The 25,368-nt window shown below is 39.8% G+C and overlaps 1 protein-coding gene across 1 annotated transcript in view; it reads right to left on the bottom strand.

The window, feature by feature from the left end:
• Positions 1 to 25,368, bottom strand: part of tmem63c (transmembrane protein 63C) — a 494,723-nt gene that overhangs the window by 329,295 nt on the left and 140,060 nt on the right. Inside the window, exon 2 of the mRNA XM_059962995.1 lies at positions 9,996 to 10,234. Within this exon, the coding sequence (XP_059818978.1) occupies positions 9,996 to 10,199 (204 nt within the window). The 5' untranslated portion in view covers positions 10,200 to 10,234. The remainder of the gene's footprint in view (positions 1 to 9,995; positions 10,235 to 25,368) is intronic.

Genomic DNA, 25,368 nt, shown 5'->3' with positions numbered 1-25,368 from the left:
GTAACACTCTGGACCACTGTTATACTATCCTAAATAATGCTAACCGTTCTATTCCCCGTGCAGCCTTAGGACTCTCTTACCACTGTCTGATCTACCTCATCCCAGTCTATAGGCAGAGACTTACATCTGCTAAGCCTGTGGTGAGGACAGTGAAGAAGTGGACCAGTGAGGCGAAACAGCAACTTCAGGACTGTTTTGACACCACTGACTGGGGTGTCTTTGAAGCTGCAGCCACCAATATACATGAACTGACAGACGCTGTGACATCCTACATCAGTTTTTGTGAGGATGCATATGTACCCACAAAAACTTTCCGGACCTTCGCCAACAATAAGCCATGGTTTACTCCCAAACTCAGACATCTTCGCCAAGCTAAGGAGGACATCCACAGGAGTGGGAATAGGGCCCTGTACAGGCTGGCCAGAAATGCACTGACCAGAGAAATCAGAGTGGCCAAGCGGCTTTACTCCGAAAAGTTGAGGAATAATTTCTCAGCTAACGACTCATTGTCGGTGTGGAAAGGCCTGCAGGAGGTCACTGGCTACAGGAGACGCACTGCCCCCCTGCTGAGGTAACAAAGCTTTGGCTGACGACCTTAATACCTTTTACTGTAGATTTGAGAGGGCCCATCTTACACCTGTCCCTCCCCCCTCTTCGGTCTCTCTTCCTGCCTTCCCTCGACCATCACTCACTGGCACTCATCCCCCAATCACTGCAATCACCTCCCCACCATCTCTGCCCAGCCCCCCCTAGATCACAGCTTAGAATCAGCGAAGGAGAAGTATGTCGATTGTTCCAGCGACTTAAGACCCGAAAATCTCCAGGCCCAGATGGGGTCTCCCCCTCCTGTCTACGAGCCTGTGCTGATCAGCTGGCTCCCATCTTCACTCAACTCTTTAATAGATCTCTGGAGTTGAGTGAGGTTCCGACTTGCTTCAAGTGCTCTACCATCATCCCGGTCCCCAAGAAACCTACCATCACAGGACTGAACAACTACAGACCTGTCGCATTGACATCTGTGGTCATGAAATCTTTTGAACGCTTGGTGTTGAACCACCTGAAGACCCTCACCAGCAGCCTGCTGGATCCCCTGCAGTTTGCCTACCGGGCAAATAGGTCAGTAGATGATGCAGTCAACCTGGGACTGCACTATATCCTGCAACATCTGGATCGTCCTGGGACCTACGCTCGGATACTGTTTGTGGATTTCAGTTCGGCGTTTAACACCATCGTCCCTCATACCCTCTGCTCCAAATTGTCTCACCTCACTGTGCCACCTGACCTCTGCGATTGGATTTACAGCTTCCTGACCAACAGAAGTCAGCAGGTAAGGATGGAACAGGTCACCTCGGATACTCGAATCACCAACACCGGCGCCCCCCAGGGGTGTGTCCTCTCTCTACTGCTGTTCTCCCTCTACACCAATGACTGCACCTCCTCCAACCCCTATGTGAAGCTTTTGAAGTCTGCAGACAACACCACCGTCATCGGACTTATCCAGAACAGTGATGAGTCTGCATATCGACAGCAGGTGGACCAACTGGCGCTCTGGTGCAGTCAGAACAATCTGGAGCTGAACCCGCTCAAGACAAAGGAGATGATAGTGGATTTCAGGAGACATCCCCCCGTTATGTCCCCCCTCACAGTCCTCGGCAGCCCTGTGTCCACCGTGGAGAACTTCAGGTTCCTGGGAACCACCATCTCTCAGGATCTGAAGTGGAAGCAGAACATCAGCTCCATCCTGAAGAAGGCTCAGCAGCGGATGTACTTCCTGCGGCTCTTGAGGAAATATGGTCTGCCTCAGGAATTGCTGCTGCAGTTCTATACTGCAGTCATTGATTCTGTCCTGTGCACCTCCATCACTGTGTGGTTTGGAGCTGCCACCAAGCAGGATAGAACCAGACTACAGCGCACAGTGAGGACTGCCAAGCGCATCATTGGAGCCTCCCTGCCCTCTATTGTGGACCTGTACTCTTCCAGGTTGAAGAAGAGGGCGGGGAACATCATAAAGGACTCCTCCCATCCTGTGCACGGACTGTTTGAACTGCTTCCGTCTGGTAGGTGCTTCAGATCCCTCCAGACTAAGACTAATAGGCACTGGAGAAGTTTTTTCCCTACTGTGGTCACTTCGCTGAACAGTTAACTGCCGGTTAACTGTCAGCTAACTATTACTTGGATTGCACTACTTGTATGTATAATCTATATTTTCATTTATATTTATCATCTGTTATGAACAGACAGACAACATCTGCCGGAAGTAAATTCCTTGTATGTGTACAGGTACTTGGCGATTAAAGTCTGATTCTGATTCTTATTACATAGCCATACTGTGGCAACTAATTCCACAGATTCATCACTCACTGGCTAAAGAAATTTCTCCTCAGCTCTGTTCTAAATGGATGGCTCTCTATTCTGAAGCTATGCCCTCTGGTCCTAGACTCCCCCACTTGGAGACATCCTCTCCACATCCACTCTGTCTAGGTCTTTCACATTAGTGCAAATGTAATTTCTGTTGGAAAATGACTTTGACATGATCAGCTGACCCAAACTATAATTTGGGTCACTGAGACACATGGGAGTCTTCATGAAGGATTCCCTAAAGGTTAATTTGCAGGTTGAGTCAGCAGTGAGGAAGACAAATGCAACGTTACCATTCATTTTGAGGGGTCTAGAATATGAAAACAAGGATGTAATGTTGAGTTCTAAAAGGCACTGGTAAGGCTTCATGGAGTATTGTGAGCAGTTTTGGACCCCTTATCTAAGAAATGATGTGCTGACATTGAAGAGGGTACTGAGGAGGTTCACAAGAATGATTCCAGGAATGAAAGGTTTACCACTGAGGAGTGTTTGATGGCTCTGGGCCTGTACTTGCTGGAATTCAGAACAATGGGGGGGGGGGGGGGAATCTCATGGAAACCTATTGAATATTGAAAACCCTAGATGGAGGGGGACGTCACGTGATGACGTAGGATTGAGACGCGGAAATCCAGCTCTCCGTAAAAAAACCAGTAAAATAACGTTTAAGTGAAGAAAAGTTAGTAAATACTTTCTAAAAATTACTTATAAACTACTCAGGATTGTCTTTAGATATGTCTCCTAAACAGAAACAGAAAAGAACTACTACTTTGAAGACAGCACGAGTTAGAAACGAAAAAGAGCCGACCACTATGACGGAGCCTCATACTCAGGTTGGACCTCTTCTTGGCGAGGTGCACTTCGCCTCCGGCAGTGCAGAACAGGAAACTGTGGCAACATCAACAGTCTCTAAGAAGAAGCAGCAGGAACTGCACATGCATGAAGAAATGGGCATGCACAAACGGGCAAACCAAACTACAAATCCCAGCTACGACTGAAAGTGAAAGTGAATCAGAGGTGGAGTCGGATTCTCTGGACAACACAGATGAAGATGAGGAGGAAAAAGAAGAAGAACAGCAGGAAGAGGTTAGAAGTGGAAGACTTCCTGGAGACATGTGTTGGAAGTGGTATAAGTGTTCCATAAGGGTTGGAAGTATGGAGACTTCCTGGAGCCTTGGTGCAAATAATGCATGAATTAAGAGAATTAAAAGCAGTAAAAGTAATAAAAACAGATATTAAAAATATGAAGATAAAGTTGTGAAAAAGCAGGAGAAAATGGATAAGAAAGTTAAAAAGCTGGAAGAAATAACAGGAGACACCATTGACAGAGTGAACAAAATGGAAGATAATATCCTTGCCTGGACATCAGAAAGAAAACGGTTAACCATATAACCATATAACAATCACAGCACGGAAACAGGCCATCTTGGCCCTCCTAGTCCGTGCCGAACCCTTAATCTCACCTAGTCCCACACTCAGCCCATAACCCTCCACTCCTTTCCTGTCCATATACCTATCCAATTTTACCTTAAATGACACAACTGAACTGGCCTCTACTACTTCTACAGGAAGCTCATTCCACACAGCTATTACTCTTTGAGTAAAGAAATACCCCCTCGTGTTTCCCTTAAACTTCTGCCCCCTAACTCTCAAATCATGTCCTCTAGTTTGAATCTCCCCTACTCTCAATGGAAACAGCCTGTTCACGTCAACTCTATCTATCCCTCTCAAAATTTTAAATACCTCAATCAAATCCCCCCTCAACCTTCTATGCTCCAATGAATAGAGACCTAACTTGTTGGAAAAAGTGGATGTGCTTGAAAATTTTAGCAGATGAAATAATATTAAGATTGTTGATCTTAAAGAAGGTACAGAGGGAGAAGATCCAATAAAATTTTTTCAAAAATGGATCCTGGAAAATTTGGAAATGGAAGAGGGAAATCAGTTAATTGAAATCGAAAGGGCTCATAGAGCCTTAAGACAAAAACCTCAACACAATCAAAACCCGCAGCCAATTTTGATAAAATGCTTAAGATATCAAGATAAAGAAAGGATCCTGAAGACGGCTGCCCAATGTGCCAGAAAGAGAAACGGGCCATTGATGATAGAAGGGAAAAGAGTTATTTTCTATCCTGACATAAGTTATGACCTTTTGAAGAGAAAGAAGGAATTTAACCCAGTGAAAAAAGTCTTATGGGAAAAGGGTTATAAATTTATACCGTGCCACCTGGCAACACTGATAATTTTTTTGGATGACGAAAAAAGAACATTTTTTACTGATTATCAGAAAGCAGAGGAGTTTGCACAAGAACTCCCAAATATTAGCTAGACACAGCTAAGAATTTATGGAAGCGAAATGGATTAAAGATGAAGACTGAGATAGTGAATGGATTTGATGGATATTTAAAGACAGAAGAATATACAAATATACTCTTAATTATATGATAGAGGGGGAGAAAGGTAAAAATTTGAGGAATATTAATCAGGAGTAGTGATTTTTTTTCTTCTCTTACATATACCTTTTTTTCGTTATGGGGAGCTGGGGGAACTTCTGATTGATCACTACGGGATTCACATGTGTAATCATGGCGATTGCCATGACCCGTACAACGGAGGGGGGTAATGTTGTGTTTTTTTTCATTCACAACATTAGTAGGGAGGTATTTTGTTAACTTTTTCTTTACAATCTATCTTTCTTCTATCTTTCTTTCTTTGCCTGGATGATTGGGGAAGGGGAGACACATAGCAACATGGAGAATTTTAGAAAGATTCCCCAAGGTACTATGAGAGCTGAAATATTATGTATTGTTATAGATTGGAGTAACCTTGCTAAAAATAATGACTAATCTACTGAACTTTTTAAGTTTTAATGTTAATGGGCTTAAAGGACCAGTGAAAAGAAAAAGAATTTTAACATACATTAAGAAAATGAAAATAGAAATAGCCTTTTTACAGGAAACACATTTAACAGTGATAGAATATCAGAAATTAAAGAGAGATTGGGTCAGAAATGTTATTGCAGCTTCATTTAATTCAAAGGCGAGGGAAGTTGCAATTTTGGTTAATAAAATGTTACCAATTAAAATACAAAATGTATTAATTGATTCTGCAGGGAGATATGTGATTATACATTGTCAAATCTTATCAGAATTATGGACTCTTATGAATACTTATGCACCAAAGGAAAATGATGCAAAATTTATTCAAGAGGCTTTTTTGAATTTGGTTGATGCACATGATAAAATATTAATGGGGGAGACTTTAACTTTTGTCTAGACCCAGTTTTTGACAGTCAACAAAGGTTGTTACAAAATCAAAAGTAGTAAAATTAACTTTATCATTGATGAAAGATTTAAATTTGATTGATATATGGAGAAGAATTAAACCAAGAGAAAAAGATTATTCATTTTATTCAAATAAACATAAAACTTACTCAAGGATAGATTTTTTCCAATTATCAACGAATATTCAGGATAGAGTGAAAAATATGGAATATAAAGCAAGAATATTGTCAGATCATTCCCCCTTGATAATGACAATGATAATGACGGATAAGGAAGAATCGATTTACAGATGGAGATTTAATTCAATATTATTAAAACGTCAAGATTTTTGAGATTTTATGAAAAAACAGATTCAGTTTTTTTTAGATACAAACTCACATTCAGTTGATGATAAATTTATATTATGGGAAACGATAAAGGCATATTTGAAGGGCCAGATAAGAAGTTATACTTCTAAAATTAAGAAGGAAGATATGGTAGAAACAGATCAATTGGAAAAAGAGATTACAAAATTAGAAAAAGAATCTCAAAGATATATGACAGAAGAAAAACGAAGACAACCCGTTAATAAGAAGCTACGATATAATACACTTCAGACATAATGAACAGAAAAAGCAATTATGAGAACTAAACAGAGATATTACGAACTAGGTGAAAGATCACATAAGGTTCTTGCTTGGCAGTTAAAAACAGACCAGGCTTCCAAAACGATAAGTGCAATTAGAACAGTAAATAAAATTACTTATAAACCTTTAGAAATTAATGAAACTTTTAAAAGTTTTTATTCTGAATTATATTAATCAGAATCACAAAATGATATTGTTGAGATAGAAAGGCTTTTATCACAAATAACTCTCCCAAAATTGAATTCGGAAGAACAGAAAGGATTTGATATGCCTTTTACATTAAAAGAGGTCGAAGAAGCTCTAGGATCACTTCAGACTAATAAATCTCCAGAAGAAGATGGTTTTCCGCCTGAATTTTATAAAAAGTTTAAAGATTTATTAATTCCTCCTTTTATGGAGTTAATACATCAAGCGGAAAGAACACATAAACTTCCAGAATCTTTTTCAACAGCGATTTTAATAGTGTTGCCAAAAAAAGATACAGATCTTTTAAAGTCAACATCATATACACCTATTTCTTTGTTGAACGTGGACTATAAAATAATAGCAAAGATTTTATCTAATATATTATCTAAATACTTACCAAAATTAATATATATGGATCAAACAGGATTTATTAAAAACAGACAATCGGCAGATAATGTAAGTCGGTTACTTAGCATAATTCATCTGGCACAAAAGAGGGAGGAAATGAGTGTGGCAGTTGCTTTGGATGCAGAAAAAGCTTTTGATAGATTGGAATAGGATTTTTTATTTAAGGTATTGGGAAAATATAGATTAGGATTATCTCTTATAAATTGGATTAAAACCTTAAATACTAATCCCAAAGCTAGTGACAAACAGCCAAATTTCAACATCATTTCAGTTAACAAGGTTAACTAGACAAGGTTGTCCATTATCACCTGCTTTATTTGTATTGGCGATAGAACCATTAGCTGAATTAATTAGAACTGACTCAGATATTATGGGTTTCAGAGTTAATCAGGAGGAATATAAGATTAACCTAGTTGCTGATGAAGTTCTGATTTATCTAACAAACTCACTGTATTCGTTGTGTAAATTATCTTCTAGATTGGAAGAATATGGAAAATATCAGGGTATAAAATAAATTGGGATAAAAGTGAATTTTTACCCCTTACTAAAGGAGATTATAGTCAATGTCGATTAGTAACTCAATTTAGATGGCTGATAAATGGTATAAAGTATTTGGGTATAAGAGTTGATAACGATATAAAGAATTTATATAAATTAAATTATTTGCCATTATTGAAAAAAATTCAAGAAAATTTTGATAAATAGATGATGTTACCAATAACACTAGTAGGTAGGGTCAATGCTGTAAAAATGAATATATTTCCTAGATTACAGTATTTATTCCAAACACTACCAATACAACTACCGCAGAATTTTTTTCAAGAGTTAAATAAATGTGTGAGGAAGTTCCTTTGGAAAGGTAAGATGTCAAGAATATTGTTGGAAAAATTGACATGGAAATATGACCTAGGAGGGTTACAATTACCAAACTTTAAGAATTATTATAAAGCAAATCAACTTAGATTTATTGTATCTTTTGTTGATGAAGATAAACCGGCATGGATTAGAATAGAATTAGATAAAATAGGAGAAAATATACCAGATTTTATATATAAATGGGAATCTAAATGGATATGGGAAAAGAAAGAATCTCTTATATTAAAACATTTGATTGATCTATGGAATAAGTTAAATGTTGATGATAAGATAAAGAAATCTTTATTAGTAAAGAGACCTCTAATTCAGAATAGACTTATTCCTTTTACAATGGATAACCAACTCTTATATAGCTGGTTTCAAAAAGGGATTAGATATATAGGAGACTGTTTTGAAGGAGGTATATTAATGTCATTTGATCAATTAAAGAATAAATATAAAATATCAAATAACACTCTTTTCTGCTATTTCCAATTAAGGGCTTATTTAAGAGATAAACTGGGTCAAACAATGTTAATGCCGAAACCTAATGAAATAGAAACTTTAATTCAAAAAGGAAAAATTAAACAATTTACTTCTTGTATGTATAATTTGATTCAAAAACAGACAATTAAACAAGGAATTCATAAATCAAGACAAAAATGGGAAACTGATTTGAATATTAAAATTGATGAAACAAGTTGGTTAAGATTTTGTCTTGACAGTACGACAAATACAACAAATGTCCGACTTAGATTAGTACAATACAGTTTTTTACATCAATTATATATTACACCACAAAAAATAAACAGATTCAACCCAAATTTATCTGATCAATGTTTTCGATGTAATCAAGAAATTGGTACTTTTTTACACTCTACTTAGTCTTGTTTTAAAATTCAACCTTTTTGGATAAATTTAAGAGCTTTATCGGAACAAATCATTGGAACACAACTTCCACATAACCCAATATTATCTTTACTATGTGATATTGAAGGGATAAAATGGAAACCTAAATTGAACAAATATCAGAAAGAATTTATAAAAATTGCATTGGCAGTAGCCAAAAAGGCTATTGCAGTTACTTGGAAATCAGATTCATACTTAAATATGGACCGTTGGAAGAATGAAATTTTTAGCTGCATTCCACTTGAAAAAATTACTTATAATTTAAGAAATAAATATGACATATTTCTGAAAATTTGGCACCCTTATTTACAAAAGATAGGATTAAATATATAGGTGCTCCAAAGATAAAGTTATTGGTTATCTGGGGAAAGAAATAAATATATATATTAAAGCTATTTTGAAATCCATGGAGCATGTGGGGATCTTCCGATATCCAGGCAGTCTCTTTTTTCTTTCTTTATTTTTCTCTTTTTTTTAGATAGGGATATGTTGGGGCGGAAGCGGTTAAGGGGAGGGGGGAGAGCTGATTTTATTCTATTCTACTCCATGTAACCTATTTGAAAATTCAATTATATTTTTTTTAAAAGCCTAGATAGAGTGGATGTGGAGAGGATGTTTTCTATTGCCTAGGACCAGAACACACAACCTCAGAGTGGAGAGGTATCCATTTAGAACAAAGATAAGGAGGGATTTCTTTAGCCATAAGGTGATGAATCTGTGCAATTCGATGCTACAAGCAGCTGTGGAAGCCAGGTCATTGGGTATATTTAAGGCAGAGGTTGAAAGATTCTTGATTTGTAAAGGCGTGAAAGATTACAGGGAGAAAGCAGGAGAATGGAATTAAGAGGGAAATGGAAAAGCCATGATCAAATGGAAGAGCAGACACAATGGGACGAATGGCTTAATTCTGCTCCTATGTCTTATGGTCTTATAATGAGAACACTACACTTCAATAGGGCACATCAGACAAGTTATGAGGAGGTAGGTGGTCCATTTCCCAATGAGCTGGACTTCCAGTGATAACAGGTACAATCAGTTCAAATGTGCAAGCCACATTTTATTCATCAATAATACTTGAAGACTGCCACAAGTTCTACATTATTGTAATTAAAATCAAAAAATATTGGAAAACTTAGCAAATGAGGTAAAATCTGCAGAGTAGAAAATAGAATTAATATTCTGCAGGACTGACAAAAGATCAATGACCTGAAATATTAATTCTGATTTTACTCCACCATTGTTGCTAACCTGCACAGCATTGTCAGAATTCTCTGTCTTAACTTTGCATTAATATCTACATTATTTGGTTTTGTAACCTATTCTATCAGAACACCTGGATCAGATCAAACCAGAATAAATTATAAATGCATACCAGCCAGAGGATGAAATTAATGGCAAGTACAGTGGGAACGCCTCCAAATGGCAGCCCCTGAAGGACAGTGCTATGGGATCGCGCACTGTAGCAATGTTCCACTGTTTCATTGGTCAGCGAGTCGAGGAAGCTGAGGAAACCCAGGTTATGTTCAGGTTTGCTGCTTAGAGCTTGTGGGGAAAGCTGGAGTGTAGAGCCGTCCATCTAAAGTCCACTGCCAACGTCACAAGCTGGTGTACCTGTGCAGACAAATGTTTTATACGGAGGTCAATATGGATCATGGGTATGTCTGAGAAGCTAAACCAGTACAGAGTCATAGAAACTCCACACCATGGTTTTCTACAGCTACTTTGGGAAGTGTCCTGTTGCTGTACTTTTCTATCTTCTATGTTCTAGATGTCAATATGGAACATGAGTGAATCCAGGTACCCAGACCAGTAGAAAATCACAGAAATGTACAATATAAAATCCCAGTGCTTCCATCCTGAACATGATGTCCATCCATACTATCTATGGGGAAGTCTACATTATAATGAGTGAGATGTTGAATGCCTCAAAATGTATGAAGGTACACACACCTCTAAGGCTTGACTAGGTATATCCAACAACATTGTGGAGGGCTAGAGAAGAAATTGTGGGATCCCCGACTGAAATACTTGCATCGTCATTAGCCATGGGTGAAGTGTTAGAAGATCAGAGGGCTGTGAATGTTATGCCTTTTATTTAAGAAAATGGCAAAGAAGAATCTTGGAATTATAGCTTAGTAAGTCTAACATCTATGATAGGTAAGTTAATGGAGAGTATTCTGAGGGATAAAACATACATAAATCAGGAAAAACCTTGGTTGATAAGGGGAATTCAATATGGCTCTGTGCACAGGAGATCATATCTTACAAATTTGATGCAAGAGGAACTCAGCAGGTCTATAGAGAGGTATAACTGATTGATGTTTTGGGCTGAGACCCTTCATCAGGACTGGAAAGGAAAGGAAATGAAGCAGAATAAGAAGGTGGTGGGGTGCAGTATGAAGGTCCACATAGCTCACCTGTAAAAAGAGCTACGAATACCAAGTTCGTGGAGTGCATATCACAGGTGACCTCACCTGGTCTCTTAATATCACCACCCTGAACAAGAAGGCACAGCAGCGTCTTCACAAGCAATGCTCCCCTTCTCCCCCTCACCATCTTAACTGCATTTTATAGGCGCACGATTGAGGGCATCCATTTGGTATGGGAGCAGCTGTGCATCAGACTGGAAGTCTCCACAAAGGACCGTGAGAACGGCTGAGAGGATCATAGGCATCTCCCTCCCATCCACTGGGGACATTTTATCAGGAGTGCAGCATACGCAGGCCCTTAGCATTATTAAGGATCCCACCCATCTATCTAGCATCCTCTTTGACTTTCTAACATCAGCAGGAAACTCTGGTACGTATAAACAAAAAAAAAGTCTGGACAGGAAACAGTTTCTTCTTTTAGGCCATTAGGCTTCTACACTCCCCACTGCATCACATTCAAAGTATTACTGGTTGATCTGTTCTATACCTTACAACATTTAATTTATGCATTTTAGTTTGTTATTTATGTGTGATTCATCAGATTTTATCCTTACTTTCATAAGTTGGAACAAAACACACTGATGGATGTAACAAAGCTCATTGATGAAGGTAGAACAATGGATGTAGTGTTTATGGATTTCAGTAAGGCATTTGATAAGGTTCCCCATGCAAGTCTCCTTCAGAAAGAATGGAGGCATGGGATCCAAGTAGACCTTGTTTTATGGATCCAGAATTAGCTTATTCAAAAAGGCAAAGGTTCTTATTCTGCATGAAGGTTGGTGACCAGTGGTGTTCCGTAGAGATCTGTTCTGGGACCCCTCCTCTTTGTGATTTTTATAAATGAACTGGATGAAGAAGTAGAAGGGTGGGTTAGTAAGTTTGCTGATGACACAAAGGTTGGGGGTGTTGTGGATAGTCTGGAGGGTTGTCAGAGGTTACAGTGGGACATTGGTAGGATGCAGAACTGGGCTGACAAGTGGCAGATGGACTTCAACCCAGGTAAGTGTGAAGTGGTTTGCTTTGGTAGGTCCAATTTGAAGACAGAATATAATATAAATGGCAAGACTCTTGGAGGCGTGGAGGATCTGAGAGATCTTGGGGTCCATGTCAATAGGACATTCAAAGCTGCTGCGCAGGTTGACAATATTGTTAAGAAGGCATATGCTGTACCAGCATGAACTGTGGGATTGAGTTCAAGAGCTGTAAGGTAATGTTACAGATACATAAGACCTTGGTCAGCCCCGACTTGAAGTACTGTGTTCAGTTTTGGTCACCTCACTACAGGAAGGATGTGGATACTATAGAGAGAGTGCAAAGGAGATTTACAAGGATATTGCCTGGATTGGAGGGCATACCATATGAGAATAGGTTGAGTAAATTTGGCCTTTTCTTCTTTGAGCGACGGAGGATGAGAAGCAACCTGATATTGGTGTATAAGATGATGAGGGACATTGATCAGGTAGATAGCCAGAGGCTTTTTCCCAGGGCTGAATGGCTAACACAAGGTGGCATAGTTTTAAGGTGCCTGGAAATAGGTACTGAGCGGATGTCAGGGGTAACGTTTCACACAGAGAGTGATGGGTGTCTGGAATGCACTGCCAGCGGCAGTGGTGGAAGCAGATATAGTAGGGTATTTTAAGAGCCTATTTTAAGTACATGGAGCTCAGAAAAATGGAGGGCTATGTTCTAGAGAAATTCTAGGCAGTCTCTAGAGTAGGTTACATGGTCAGCACAACATTGTGGGGTGAACGGCCTAGAATGTGCTGTAAGTTTCTATATTCTATGTTATTGTGTATTACATCTAGTACTGTGCTGACACCCTAGTTTGGAGAAAGATTGTCTCGATTTATATACAATACTTAAATGACAATAAACGTGACTTGATTTAACTTGACTTACAAGCTGGTAGATGACAAGTGAAGCCAGGTGAAGGGGATGATGGGTGGGTGGGTGGGAAAGGGGAGATGAAATGAGAAGCTGGGAAGAGATAGCTGGAAAAGATAAAGGGCTGAGGAAGAAGAAATTTGATAAAAAAAAGGAGAGTGGACCATGGGAGAAAGGGAAGGAGGAGAGGCATCAGTAGGAGGTGATGGGAAGGGGAGAACAGGGAGTAAAAATTAATGTTCATGCCATCAGGTGGAGGCTACCCAGACCGAATATGAGGGCTTGCTCCTCCAAACTGTCAGTGGCCCCTTTGAGGCAGTAGAGAAAGCCATGGACCAACTTGTTGAAATGAGAATAGGAAGTTAGCCACCAGGAAATTCCACCTGCTGTAGCAGATAAAGTGAAGGTGTATGATGAAGCGGTCTTCCCAATCTATATTGAGTCTCACTGATGCAGAGAAGGCCACACCAGGAGCACCAAACACAGTCAATAATCCCTACAGTTTTACAGGTGAAATGCTGCCTCAACTGGAAGCGCTGTTTGGGACCCTAGGAATCAAGATATTACGTTAAAGTTGTATAAGTTGTGGGTGAGGATGGATTTGCAGTATTGTGTGCAGTTCTGGTCATCTACCTACTGAAAAAATATCTATAAGCTTGAAAGAATGCAGAGAAATTTACACGCATACTGTCAGATCTTGAATACCTGAGTTACTGGGAGATATTGGATCTGTTAGGACTTTATTCCCTAGAGCACAGGAGAATGAGGGGACATTTTTTAGAGGTACAGAAATTGTATAGAGGTATACAAGATTTTGTAGGAGTACAGATAGGGTGAATACATGCAGGCTTTTCACCCCAAAGGTTGAGTACTATTAAAACTTAAGATCATAGGTTTATCATAAAAGGTGAAATATTTAAGGGAAACCTGAGGAGAAATTTCTTCAATCAGAGGGCAGTGCAAGTGTGGAACAAGCTGCCAGCAGAAGTGATAGATAGGGGGTCAATGGTAACATTTAAGAGAAATTTAGGTAAGGACAGAAATGGAACGGATGTGGTCTGGGAGCAGGTAGATGGGACTAAACAGAACATCAGGTCATCATGCTGTAGTACTCTGTAACTCTATGACTATAACAATACGAAGATTTGTGTTGTGGATAATGTGGACTGCCAAAAGATGCACAATATGTAGGCTAGTTGTAGGTGTGGGTGGAGAAATGGTAGACGGAGTTTAACCTGGCCAAATGTGAAATATTGCACTTTGCCAGGTTAAATGCAAAGGGACAGTACACTGTAATGGCAGGACCTTTCACTGTGTTGATGTACACAGGGATCTTGAGGCCCAAGTCTATAACTTAAAGTGGCTACATAGGCCAATAGAGTGGGTAAGAAGGCACATGACATGCTTGCCTTCATTAGTTGAGGAAATAAGTTCAAAAATTGGGAAGTTATGTTGCAGCCTTACAAAACTGTAGTTAGGTTGCATCTGGAATATTTCATACAGTTCGGGTCATTCCATTATAGGAAGAATGTGGAGACTATGGAGAAGGTGCAGAAAGGGTTTACCAAGATGATCCCTGGGTTAGTGGAGATGCATGATAAAATATACCATAGTCAGCATGGTTTCCTCAAGGGAAAATCTTGCCTGACAAATCTGTTGGAATCCATTGAAGGAAAAACAAGGAGGATAGACAAAGAAGAATTGGTTGATGTTGTGTACATGGATACTTGGAAGGCATCTGATGAGGTTGCTACACGTGACTCTGCTTAACAAGCTATGAGCCCATGGTATTACAAGAAAGATTCTTGCTTGGATAAAGCAATGGTTAATTGGCAGGATACAAAGAGTGAAAATAAAAGAAGCCTTGCTTGGTTGTCTGCCAGTGATGAGTGGGTTCCACAGGGGTTTGTGTTGGGACCAATTCTTTTTACATTACATGTCAATATTTTGTATGATGGAATTGATGACTTTGTTGCAAAGTTGCAGACAGTACTCAGATAGGTGGAGGGGCAGGTAGTTTTGAGGAAAAAGGCTACAGAAGGACAGACATTAGCAGAATGGGCAAAGAAGGGGCAGACAGAATACAGTGCTGGAAAGTGTATGGTCATGCACTTTGGTAGAGGAAATTAAAGGGTTGACCATTTTCTAAATAGAGAGAAAATACAAAAAAACTGAGCTGCAAAAGGACTTGGGAGTCCTATTGCAGGATTCCCTAAAGGTTAATTTGCAAGTTGAGTCTATGGTGAGGAAGGCAAATACAATGTTTACATTTGTTTCAAGAGGACTAGAATATAAAAGCAAGAATATAATGTTGAGGTTTTATAAAACACTGGTGTGACCTCACTTGGAGTATAGTGAACAGTATTGAGCCTCTTATCTTACAAAGGATGTGCTGAAACTGGAGAGGGTTCAAAGGAGGTTCACGAAAATGATTCCAGGATTGAATGGCTTGTCACATGAAGAGCGTCTGATGACTCTCAGCCTGTATTCACTTGAAGTCAGAAGAATAAGGGGTGACCTCATTGAAACCTATCGAATGGTGAAAGACATTGACAGAGTGGATACGGAGAGGATGTTTCCTATGGTGCAATAGTCCAAGACCAGAGACACAGCCTCAGGAAAGAGGAGTGTCCTTTTAGAATAGAGATGAGGAGGAGTTTCTTTAGCCAGAGAATGGTGAATCTGTGGAATTCTTTGCCACGGGCAGTGTGGAGGCCAAGACTTTACGTATATTTAACACAGAGGTTCATAGATTTTTTGATTGGTAAGGCATCAAGGGATATGGGGAGAAGGCAGGAGAGGAAAATTGGATCAGGCATTATGAAATGGCAGAGCAGACTCGATGGGCCAAATGGCCTAATTCTGCCTCTATATCGTATGGTCTTATAGACAATAGGTGCAGAAGTAGACCATTTGGCCCTTCGAGCCTGCACCGCCATTCTGAGATCATGGCTGATCATCTACTATCAATACCCAGTTCCTGCCTTGTCCCCATATCCCTTGATTCCCCTATCCATAAGATACCTATCTAGCTCCTTCTTGAAAGCATTCAGAGAATTGGCCTCCACTGCCTTCCATGGCAGTGCATTCCAGACCCCCACAACTCTCTGGGAGAAGTTTTCCTTAACTCTGTCCTAAATGACCTACCCCTTATTCTTAAACCATGCCCTCTAGTACTGGACTCTCCCAGCATCTGGAATATATTTCCTGCCTCTATCTTGTCCAATCCCTTAATAATCGTTTATGTTGCAATCAGATCCCCTCTCCTCAATCTCCTTAATTCCAGCGTGTACAAGCCCAGTCTCTCTAACCTCTCTGCATAAGATAGTCTGGACATCCCAGGAATTAACCTTGTGAATCTACGCTGCACTTCCTCTACAGCCAGGATGTCCTTCCTGAATCCTGGAGACCAAAACTGTACACAATACTCCAGGTGTGGTCTCACCAGAGCCCTGTACAAATGCAAAAGGATTTCCTTGCTCTTGTTCTCAATTCCCTTTGTAATAAAGGCCAACATTTCATTAACCTTCTACACTGCCTGCTGCACTTGCTCATTCACTTTCAGTGACTGATGAACAAGAACTCCTAGATCTTTGTATTTCTCCCTTACCTAACTCTACACCTTTCAGATAATAATCTGCCTTCCTGTTCTTCCTCCCAAAGTGGATAAGCTCACACTTATTCACATTAAGCGTCATCTGCCAAGTATCTGCCCACTCACCCAGCCTATCCAAGTCACCCTGAATTCTCCTAACATCCTCATCACATGTCACACTGCCACCCAGTTTAGTATCATCAGCAAACTTGCTGATGATATTCTCAATGCCTTCATCTAAATCGTTGATGTAAATCGTAAACAGCTGTGGTCACAATACTGAGCCCTATGGCACCCCACTAGTCACCACCTGCCATTCTGAGAAACACCCATTCACCGCTACCCTTTGCTTTCTATCTGCCAACCAGTTTTCTATCCATGTCAATATCTTCCCCCCAATGCCATGAGCTCTGATTTTACCCACCAATCTCCTATGTGGGACCTTATCAAATGCCTTCTGAAAATCGAGGTACACTACATCCACTGGATCTCCCTTGTCTAACTTCCTGGTTACATCCTCGAAAAACTCCAATAGATTAGTCAAGCATGATTTGCCCTTGGTAAATTCATGCTGGCTTGGCCCAATCCTATCACTGCTATCTAGATATGCCATTATTTCATCTTTAATAATGGACTCAAGCATCTTCCCCACTACTGATGTTAGGCTGACAGGACGATAGTTCTCTGTTTTCTCCCTCCCTCCTTTCTTAAGAAGTGGGATAACATTAGCCATTCTCCAATCCTCAGGAACTGATCCTGAATCTAAGGAACATTGGAAAATGATTACCATTGCATCTGCAATTTCCAGAGCCACCTCCTTTAGTACCCTAGGATGCAGACCATCTGGACCTGGGGATTTGTTAGCCTTCAGTCACATCAGTCTACTCATCACCGTTTCCTTCCTAATGTCTTTATTATTAGGAGAGGTTGGACAAATCTGGTTGTTTTCTCTGAAATGGTGGGGGCTGAGGGGAGATCTGATAACACATGTATTGGAGTGAAAAGGGGTGATTTCAATGGCAATGTGCAGGGTAAGATTTTACTAACACAGAACGATGGAATGCATTGCCAGGGTAGTGGTGGAAACAAATATGATAACAATGTTTAAGAGGCTCTTAGATAAGCGAATGTATGTGCATAAAACAGAGTGATATAGACATTGTGCACGCAGAAGGGATTAGTTTAGATGGGCATTTAATTACAAGTTTAATTAGTTCAGCACAAAAATGTGGGTCAAAGGACTTTTCCTGAGCAGTACTGTTCCATGTTGTAAATCTCCTCTCAGCCTCCGACATGCCAAAGAAAAAAACCCAAGTTTCTCCAACTTCTCCTTATAACTCCAAACCTAACGCTAGAAGTTTTACACTTACCGGCACCTTAAAAGGACTGAGCAGAGCAACATTGGTAACAGATCATTGTGGATAGCAGGGCTTTGCGGATAATGGGACAGTGTGGACAATGGGGCAGTGCATATATTGGGGCAAAGCAGTAACCATAAGACCAGAAGATCATAAGACATGGCAACACAATTAGGCCATTCAGCCCATCGAGTCATTTCTGCCATTCCATCATCGCTGATTGACTTTCCCTCGCAACCCAATTCTCCTGCCTTTTCCCTGTAACCTTTAACACCATGATTAATCAAAACCTTTGGGAAAGCATCAAGTTGGATAAGCCACCGGGACCAGATGAGATGTACACCAAGCTACTATGGGAGGCGAGGGAGGAGATTACTGAGCCTCTGGTGATTATCTTAGTATCATCAATGGGGACGGGAGAGGTTCGGGAAGAATGGAGGGTTGTGGATGTTGTTCCCTTATTCAAGAAAGGGAGTAGTTAGCTCAGGAAATTAGAGACCAGTGAGTCTTACTTCAGTGGTTGGTAAGTTGATGGAGAAGATCCTGAGAACCATAGAACATTACAGCACAGAAACAGGCCCTTCAGCCCATTCTTGGCTGTGCCAAACCATTTTTCTGCCTAGTCCCACTGACCTGCACCTGGACCATATTCCTCCGTATCCCTCTCATCCATGTACCCGTCCAAGTTTTTCTTAAATGTTAAAACTGAACCTGCATTTACCACTTCATCTGGCAGCTCAATCCACAATCCCAGCACTTTCTGTGTGAAGAAGCCCCCCACCAATGTTCCCTTTAAACTTTTCCCCCTTTACCTTAACTCATGTCCTCTGGTATTTTTCTCTCCAAGCCTCAGTGGAAAAAGCATGCTTGCATTCACTCTGTCTATACCCATCATAATTTTATATACCTCTATCAAATCTCCCCTCATTCTTCTATGTTCCAAGGAATAAAGTCCTAACTTATTCAACCTTTCTCTGTAACTCAGTTTCTCAAGTCCCGGCAACATCTTTGTAAACCTTCTCTGCACTCTTTCAACCTTATTAGAATCGTTCCTGTAATTTGGTGACCAAAACTGCACACAATACTCCAAATTCGGCCTCACCGATGCCTTATACAACCTCACCGTAACAGTCCAACTCTTATATTCAGTACTTTGATTTATAAAGGCCAATATACCAAAAGCTCTCTTTATGACCCTATCTACCTGTGCCACCACTTTTAGGGAAGTATGTATCTGTATTCCCAGATCCCTCTGTTCTACTGCATTCCTCAGTGTCCTACCATTTACCTTGTATGTTCTACCTTGGTTTGTCCTTCCAAAGTGCAATACCTCACATTTGTCTGTATTAAACTCTATCTGCCATTTGTCAGCTCATTTTTCCAGCTGGTCCAAATCCCAAGCTTTGTAAACCTTCCTCACTGTCCACTACACCTCTAATTTTTGTATCAGCAAATTTGCTGATCCAATTTACCACGTTGTCATCCAGATCATTGACATAGATGACAAATAACAATGAACCCAGCACTGATCCCTGTGGCACACCACTAGTCACAGGTCTCCACTCAGAGAAGCAATCCTCCACCTCCGCTCTCTGGCTTCTCCTATTCAGCCAATGTCTAATCCACTTTACTACCTCACCATGTATACCTAGCAACTGAATCTTCCTAACTAACCTCCCATACAGGACCTTGTCAAAGGCCTTACTGAAGTCCACATAGACGACATACACTGCCTTCCCTTCATCCACTTTCCTGGTAACTTCCTCAAAAAATTCTAATAGACTGGTTAAACTTGACCTACCGTGCACAAAGCCACGTTGACACTCCATAATAAGTCCTTGTCTATCTAAATACTTGTAGATCCTATCTCTTAGTACTCCTTCCAATAATTTACCTACTACTGACATCAAACTTACTGGCCTATAATTTCCCGGATTACTTTTAGAGTCTTTTATAAACAATGGAACAACATGAGCTATCCTCCAATCCTCCGACACCTCACCTGTAGATACCAACATTTCAAATATATCTGCCAGGGCCCCTGCAATTTCAACACTAGTCTCCTTCAAGGTCCGAGGGAATACCCTGCCTGGTCCTGGGGATTTATCTACTCTGATTTACCTCAAGACTGCAAGCATCTCCTTCTCTTCAAACTGTATAGGTTCCATGACTTCACTACCTGTTTACCTTATTTCCATAGACTCCATGCCAGTTTCCTTAGTAAACGCAGATGCAAAAAAAAACATTTAAGACCTTCCCCATTTCTTTTGGTTCCATACATAGCTGACCATTCTGATCTTCCAAGAGGACCAATTTTATCCCTTACTATCCTTTTGTTCTTAATATACCTGTAGAAGCTCTTGGGATTATCCTTCACTTTGACTGCCAAAACATCCTCATGTCTTTTTTTAACCCTCCTGATTTCTTTCTTAAGTATTTCCTTGCACTTTTTATATTCCTCAAGCACCTTATTTGCTCCTTGTTGCCTATACCTGTCATACATCTCTCTCTTCTTCTTTATCAGATTTCCAATATCCCTTGAAAACCAAGGTTCCTTGTTCTTATTCACTTTGCCTTTAAAATCCAGACAGGAACATACAAACTCTGCTCTCTCAAAATTTTTCCTTTGAAAGCCTCCCACTTACCAATCATATCCTTGCCAGAGAACAACCTATACCAAACCATGCACTTTAGATCCTTTCTCTTTTTCAATCTTTTTATTAATATCAACATGATAAGATTGATACATAATTCACACCAAATGCTGGTAGAACACAGCAGGCCAGGCAGCATCTATAGGGAGAAGCACTGTCGACATTTCGGGCCGACACCCTGAGTCCTGACGAAGGGTCTCGGCCCGAAACGTCGACAGCACTTCTCCCTATAGATGCTGCCTGGCTTGCTGTGTTCTACCAGCATTTTATGTGTGTTGTTGTTTGAATTTCCAGCATCTGCAGATTTTCTCATGTTTTATACATTAATATTGGGATTACAAAATTAAAATGAGCATAAAAGGATACATAGGCAATAAGTACACTATAGTTAAGTCTTCCCAAATCATGCATGATACAAGTATAATATAGACAAAACAAAAAAAACTGGGTATATCAATATAAAAAACCAGAAAAAGAAGAAAAAGAGAAAAAGAAAGAAAAAAAAATTATAACCCCAAAAAAAAACAAGAACTAATCTAACAAATTAACCACTAACTAATAGAAAAAAAAAGAAAAGAGAAAAAAACATGGGCTGTTTAAAGGATCTAAGAAAAGACAAAAGATCAACAGTGTCACCAACTCCGATCCTCTCCACATATATAAAATCAAAACCAGAAAAAAAAAATAGGATCGGAACCGGGTCAAATTACATCATGTGAAAATATTGAATAAATGGCCTCCAGGTCTTTTCAAATTTAATATAAGGGTCATATATGACACTTCTAATTTTTTCCAAATTTAAACATAACATGGTTTGAGAAAACCAATGAAATGTGGTAGGGGGATTAATTTCTTTCCAATTCAACAAAATAGATCTTTTAGCCATTAACGTAAGGAATGCAATCATCCAACAAGCAGAGGGAGATAAATGAATTGACTCCATCATTGGTAAACCAAAGATTTCAGTAATAGGCTGAGGTTGTAAATCAATATTCAATACCATGGAAATAATATCAAAAATGTCTTTCTAATATTTTTCCAAGGACGGACATGACCAAAACATATGAGTTAGAGAAGCTATCTCAGAATGACATTTGTCACATATAGGATTTATGTGGGGATAAAAATGAGCTAATTTATCCTTGGACATATGAGCCCTGTGCACAACTTTGAACTGTATCAAATAATGTTTAGAACATATAGAGGATGAATTAACTAATTGAAGAATTTTATCCCAATTCTCAATAGGGATAGTAAAGTTAAATTCTCTTTCCCAATCATTCTTAATCTTATAAAAGGCTTCTGAACATATTTTCATAATTATATTGAAAACATTTGATATTACACCTTTCTGAAATGGATTTAGTTCTAACAATTTCTCCAAAATACCCATAGAATCTGGATTTGGAAAGGTAGGAAGTACAATGTTTAAAAAGTTCCTAATCTGTAAATATCTAAAGAAAATGAGATCCTTTCTCATTTCTTCAAATTTGGCCTTTTTCCAGTTTAGAACCTCAACCTGAGGACCAGATCTATCTTGATCCATGATCAAGTTGAAACTAATGGTGTTATGATCACTGGAACCAAAGTGTTCCCCTACACACACTTCCATCACCTGCCCTAACTCGTTTCCTAATAGAAGATCTAATATTGCATCCTCTCTAGTTGGTACCTCTATATATTGATTTAGAAAACTTTCCTAGACACATTTTACAAACTCTAACCTGTCTAGACCTTTAACAGTATGGGAGTCCCAATCAATATGTGGAAAATTAAAATCCCCTACTATCACAACTTCATGTTTCCTGCAGTTGTCTGCTATCTCTCTGCAGATTTGATCCTCCAATTCTTGCTGACTATTGGGTGGTCTATAATACAACCCCATTAATATGGTCATACCTTTCCTTTTTCTCAACTCCACCCATATCACCTTGGTAGACAAGCCCTCTAATCTGTCCTGCCTGAGCACTGCTGTAACATATTCCCTGACTAGCAATGACACCCCCCCACCCTTCATCCCTCTGCTTCTATCACGTCTGAAACATCTAAACCCTGTAACATTAAGCTGCCAGACTTGCCCCTCCTGTAGCCAAGTTTCACTAATGGCTATAATGTCATAGTTCTATGTGTCAATCCACATCTTCAGCTTGTTTGCCTTCCCCACAATAATTTGCACCTCAGAAGATTATTACCACCACACACAAACCTTCTATTTGTGACTTTGCATGAGCTTTTAACATCAGCAATTTTCACCCCCGATCCACTATCTGCTCTGGCATTTTGATTCCCATCCCCCTCCAAATCTAGTTTAAACCCTCCCCAATAGCACTAACAAACCTCCCTTAAAGGATTTTGGTTCCCCTGTAGTTCAGGTGTAACCCATCTCTCTTGTACAGGTCCCACCTGCCCCAGAAGAGGTCCCAATGATGCTGAAATCTGAAACCCTGCCCCCTACACCAGTTCTTCAGCCATGTGTTCATCCTCCAGAGCATCCTACTCTTATCCTCATTGGCATGTGGCACGGGTAGCAATCCTGAGATTACCACCCTCCAAAAATTATCTACCTTGATACAAGACCAAATCATATTTGTTAAAGTAGCCACCTCAATATTACATCTGTTGCAAATAGGATTAATATTGGAAAAGATACGGGCTAATTTATCCTTTGACATATGCGCCTGATGCACTACCTTGAACTATATCAAGGAATGACGGGCACAAATAGATGAAGTTTTTACCAAATGAAAAATGTTATCCCATTGATTATCTGAGACTGACTCTCGAAATTCCAATTCCCACATAGCTTTAATTTTATCATTAGATAGCATACGCAAATTCAATAACCATTTATAAATTATAGCTATCAGTCCTTTTTGAAATGGTTTAACCTGAAAAAGAGTAGCTGTTATATTGGGTGAATAAGCCGAGGGAAAATTTGGAAGTAAACTACATAAAAAATTCCTAATTTGTAAATATCTAAAAAAGTATGCATCAGATTGGTCATATTTGTCCACTAACTGAGTGAAAGACATTAAACAATTCCGCATAAATAAGTCTACTAAATGTATTCCTGTTTCCGCTCAATGGATGATAGCTTTTATAACTTTATTGGCTAGGACAGCCATTTTGCTTAAATGGAAGGATTCTAATCCACCTACTGCTCTTTATTGGCTTACTTCCATTATGTCTTGTTTAAGTTTACAGAAAATAAGAAGTCGGACATTTGATACATCCTTGGTGACCTTTTATTCAATATTTTCATATGCTTTGATTTATGGCTCTTCCAGTTACCTCCTCAAAATGTTGGATTTGATCAGAAAGTTTTTCTTCTTTCTTGCTTTCACTCTCAGTTTGAGCTGCCCAGTTCTCTTTTTTTTCTCTCTTGTCGTTTTTTTGTTTAGTGGGTTTTTTTATGTATATAAAAATTATAAAAGTTTCTTTATCTTTTTTCTTCTTTTCATGGAATAATAAGAAGAGAATCGATTATCTTATTCTTTATTATATACTATTAGATTAATACTATGTATGATTTTGATCATGTTTATTTTACCTTTTATATGAATTGTTATTGATAGATATTTGAGATAATTCTCCTCTTGTTTATATATATATATATATATATATACTCTTTTTTAAATTAATAAAATGATTCATAAAGAGATTACCACCCTCGAGGCCCTGCTTTTTAACTTCCTACCAAGCTCTCCATACTCACCTCTTCAGGACCTCCTCACACTTTCTTCCTACGTCATTGGTATCGATGTGTACCATGACATCTGGCTGATCACCCTCTCACTTCAGAATGCTGTGCACGCGATCAGAGACATCCCTGACTCTGGCACCAGGGAGGCAACAAACCATCCAGGAGTCTCTGTCACAACCACAGAATCTCCTGTCTGTACCCCTGACTATGGAGTCCCCTATCACTACTGCTCTCCTCTTCTTCCTCCCTCCCTTCTGCACTGTAGAACCAGACTCAGCGCCAGAGATCCGGCTGCCACAGCTTGTCCCAGGTGTCAACCCCCACCCCCGCCCAACAGTATCCAAATGGGTATACTTGTTGTTGAGGAGAATGGCCACAGGGGAGCTCTGCTCTGCCTGCCCTTTCCCCTTCCCTTGCCTGACAGTAACCCAATTACCTGTGTGCTGCTTCTTTGGTGCAACTAACTCCCTATAAAGTCCTCACTCTCCCGAATGATCCGGAGGTCATCCAGCTACTGCTCCAGTTCCCTAACACGGTTCGTTACAAACTGCAATTGGATGCACTCCTTGCAAGTGTCTTTGTCAGGGACACCGGAGGTCTCCTTGACTTCCCACATCCTGCAAGAGGAGCATTCCAACATCCTGCCTGGCATTCTCTCTACTCTAAACAAACAGAAATAAAAACTTATAGGAACCTACCCTCACCTCTGTCTGGTAACGCCAGAGCCTGCTAAACCAAAGCCATCCCACTCTGCTCCCTCTCACTCCACTGCCTGCTTTAACACTGCCCACCTGAAATGGTGGTTGCCTTTTTAATCTTTTGGCGCCCTACTGGCTGACATCACGCACCTGCGCATCCCAGCCCTTCTTCCCCGAGCAGTATTAAAATAATGACTTCTCTACGAGATTCCTTGCTCCTTCTCTATCAGCCTCTAGTTCCGATTTAAAAAAGACCGTTGAAAAATTCCTCTCCTTTTTAAACCTTTGGTGTTCTACTGAGAGGCACAATTTATGAAAATTTGGAGAGGTATAATATGATTAGTAGTAGTCAGTATTGCTTTGTCAAAAGCAGGTCATGCCTTACGAGCCTGATTGTATTTTTTGAGGCTGTGACTAAATACAT

This window comes from Hypanus sabinus, chromosome 2 (assembly GCF_030144855.1).
Source record: "Hypanus sabinus isolate sHypSab1 chromosome 2, sHypSab1.hap1, whole genome shotgun sequence".
Taxonomy (NCBI): Eukaryota; Metazoa; Chordata; class Chondrichthyes; order Myliobatiformes; family Dasyatidae; genus Hypanus; species Hypanus sabinus.
Note: the sequence above shows the minus strand (reverse complement) of the source record. Positions and strands in the feature narration are given on the sequence as shown.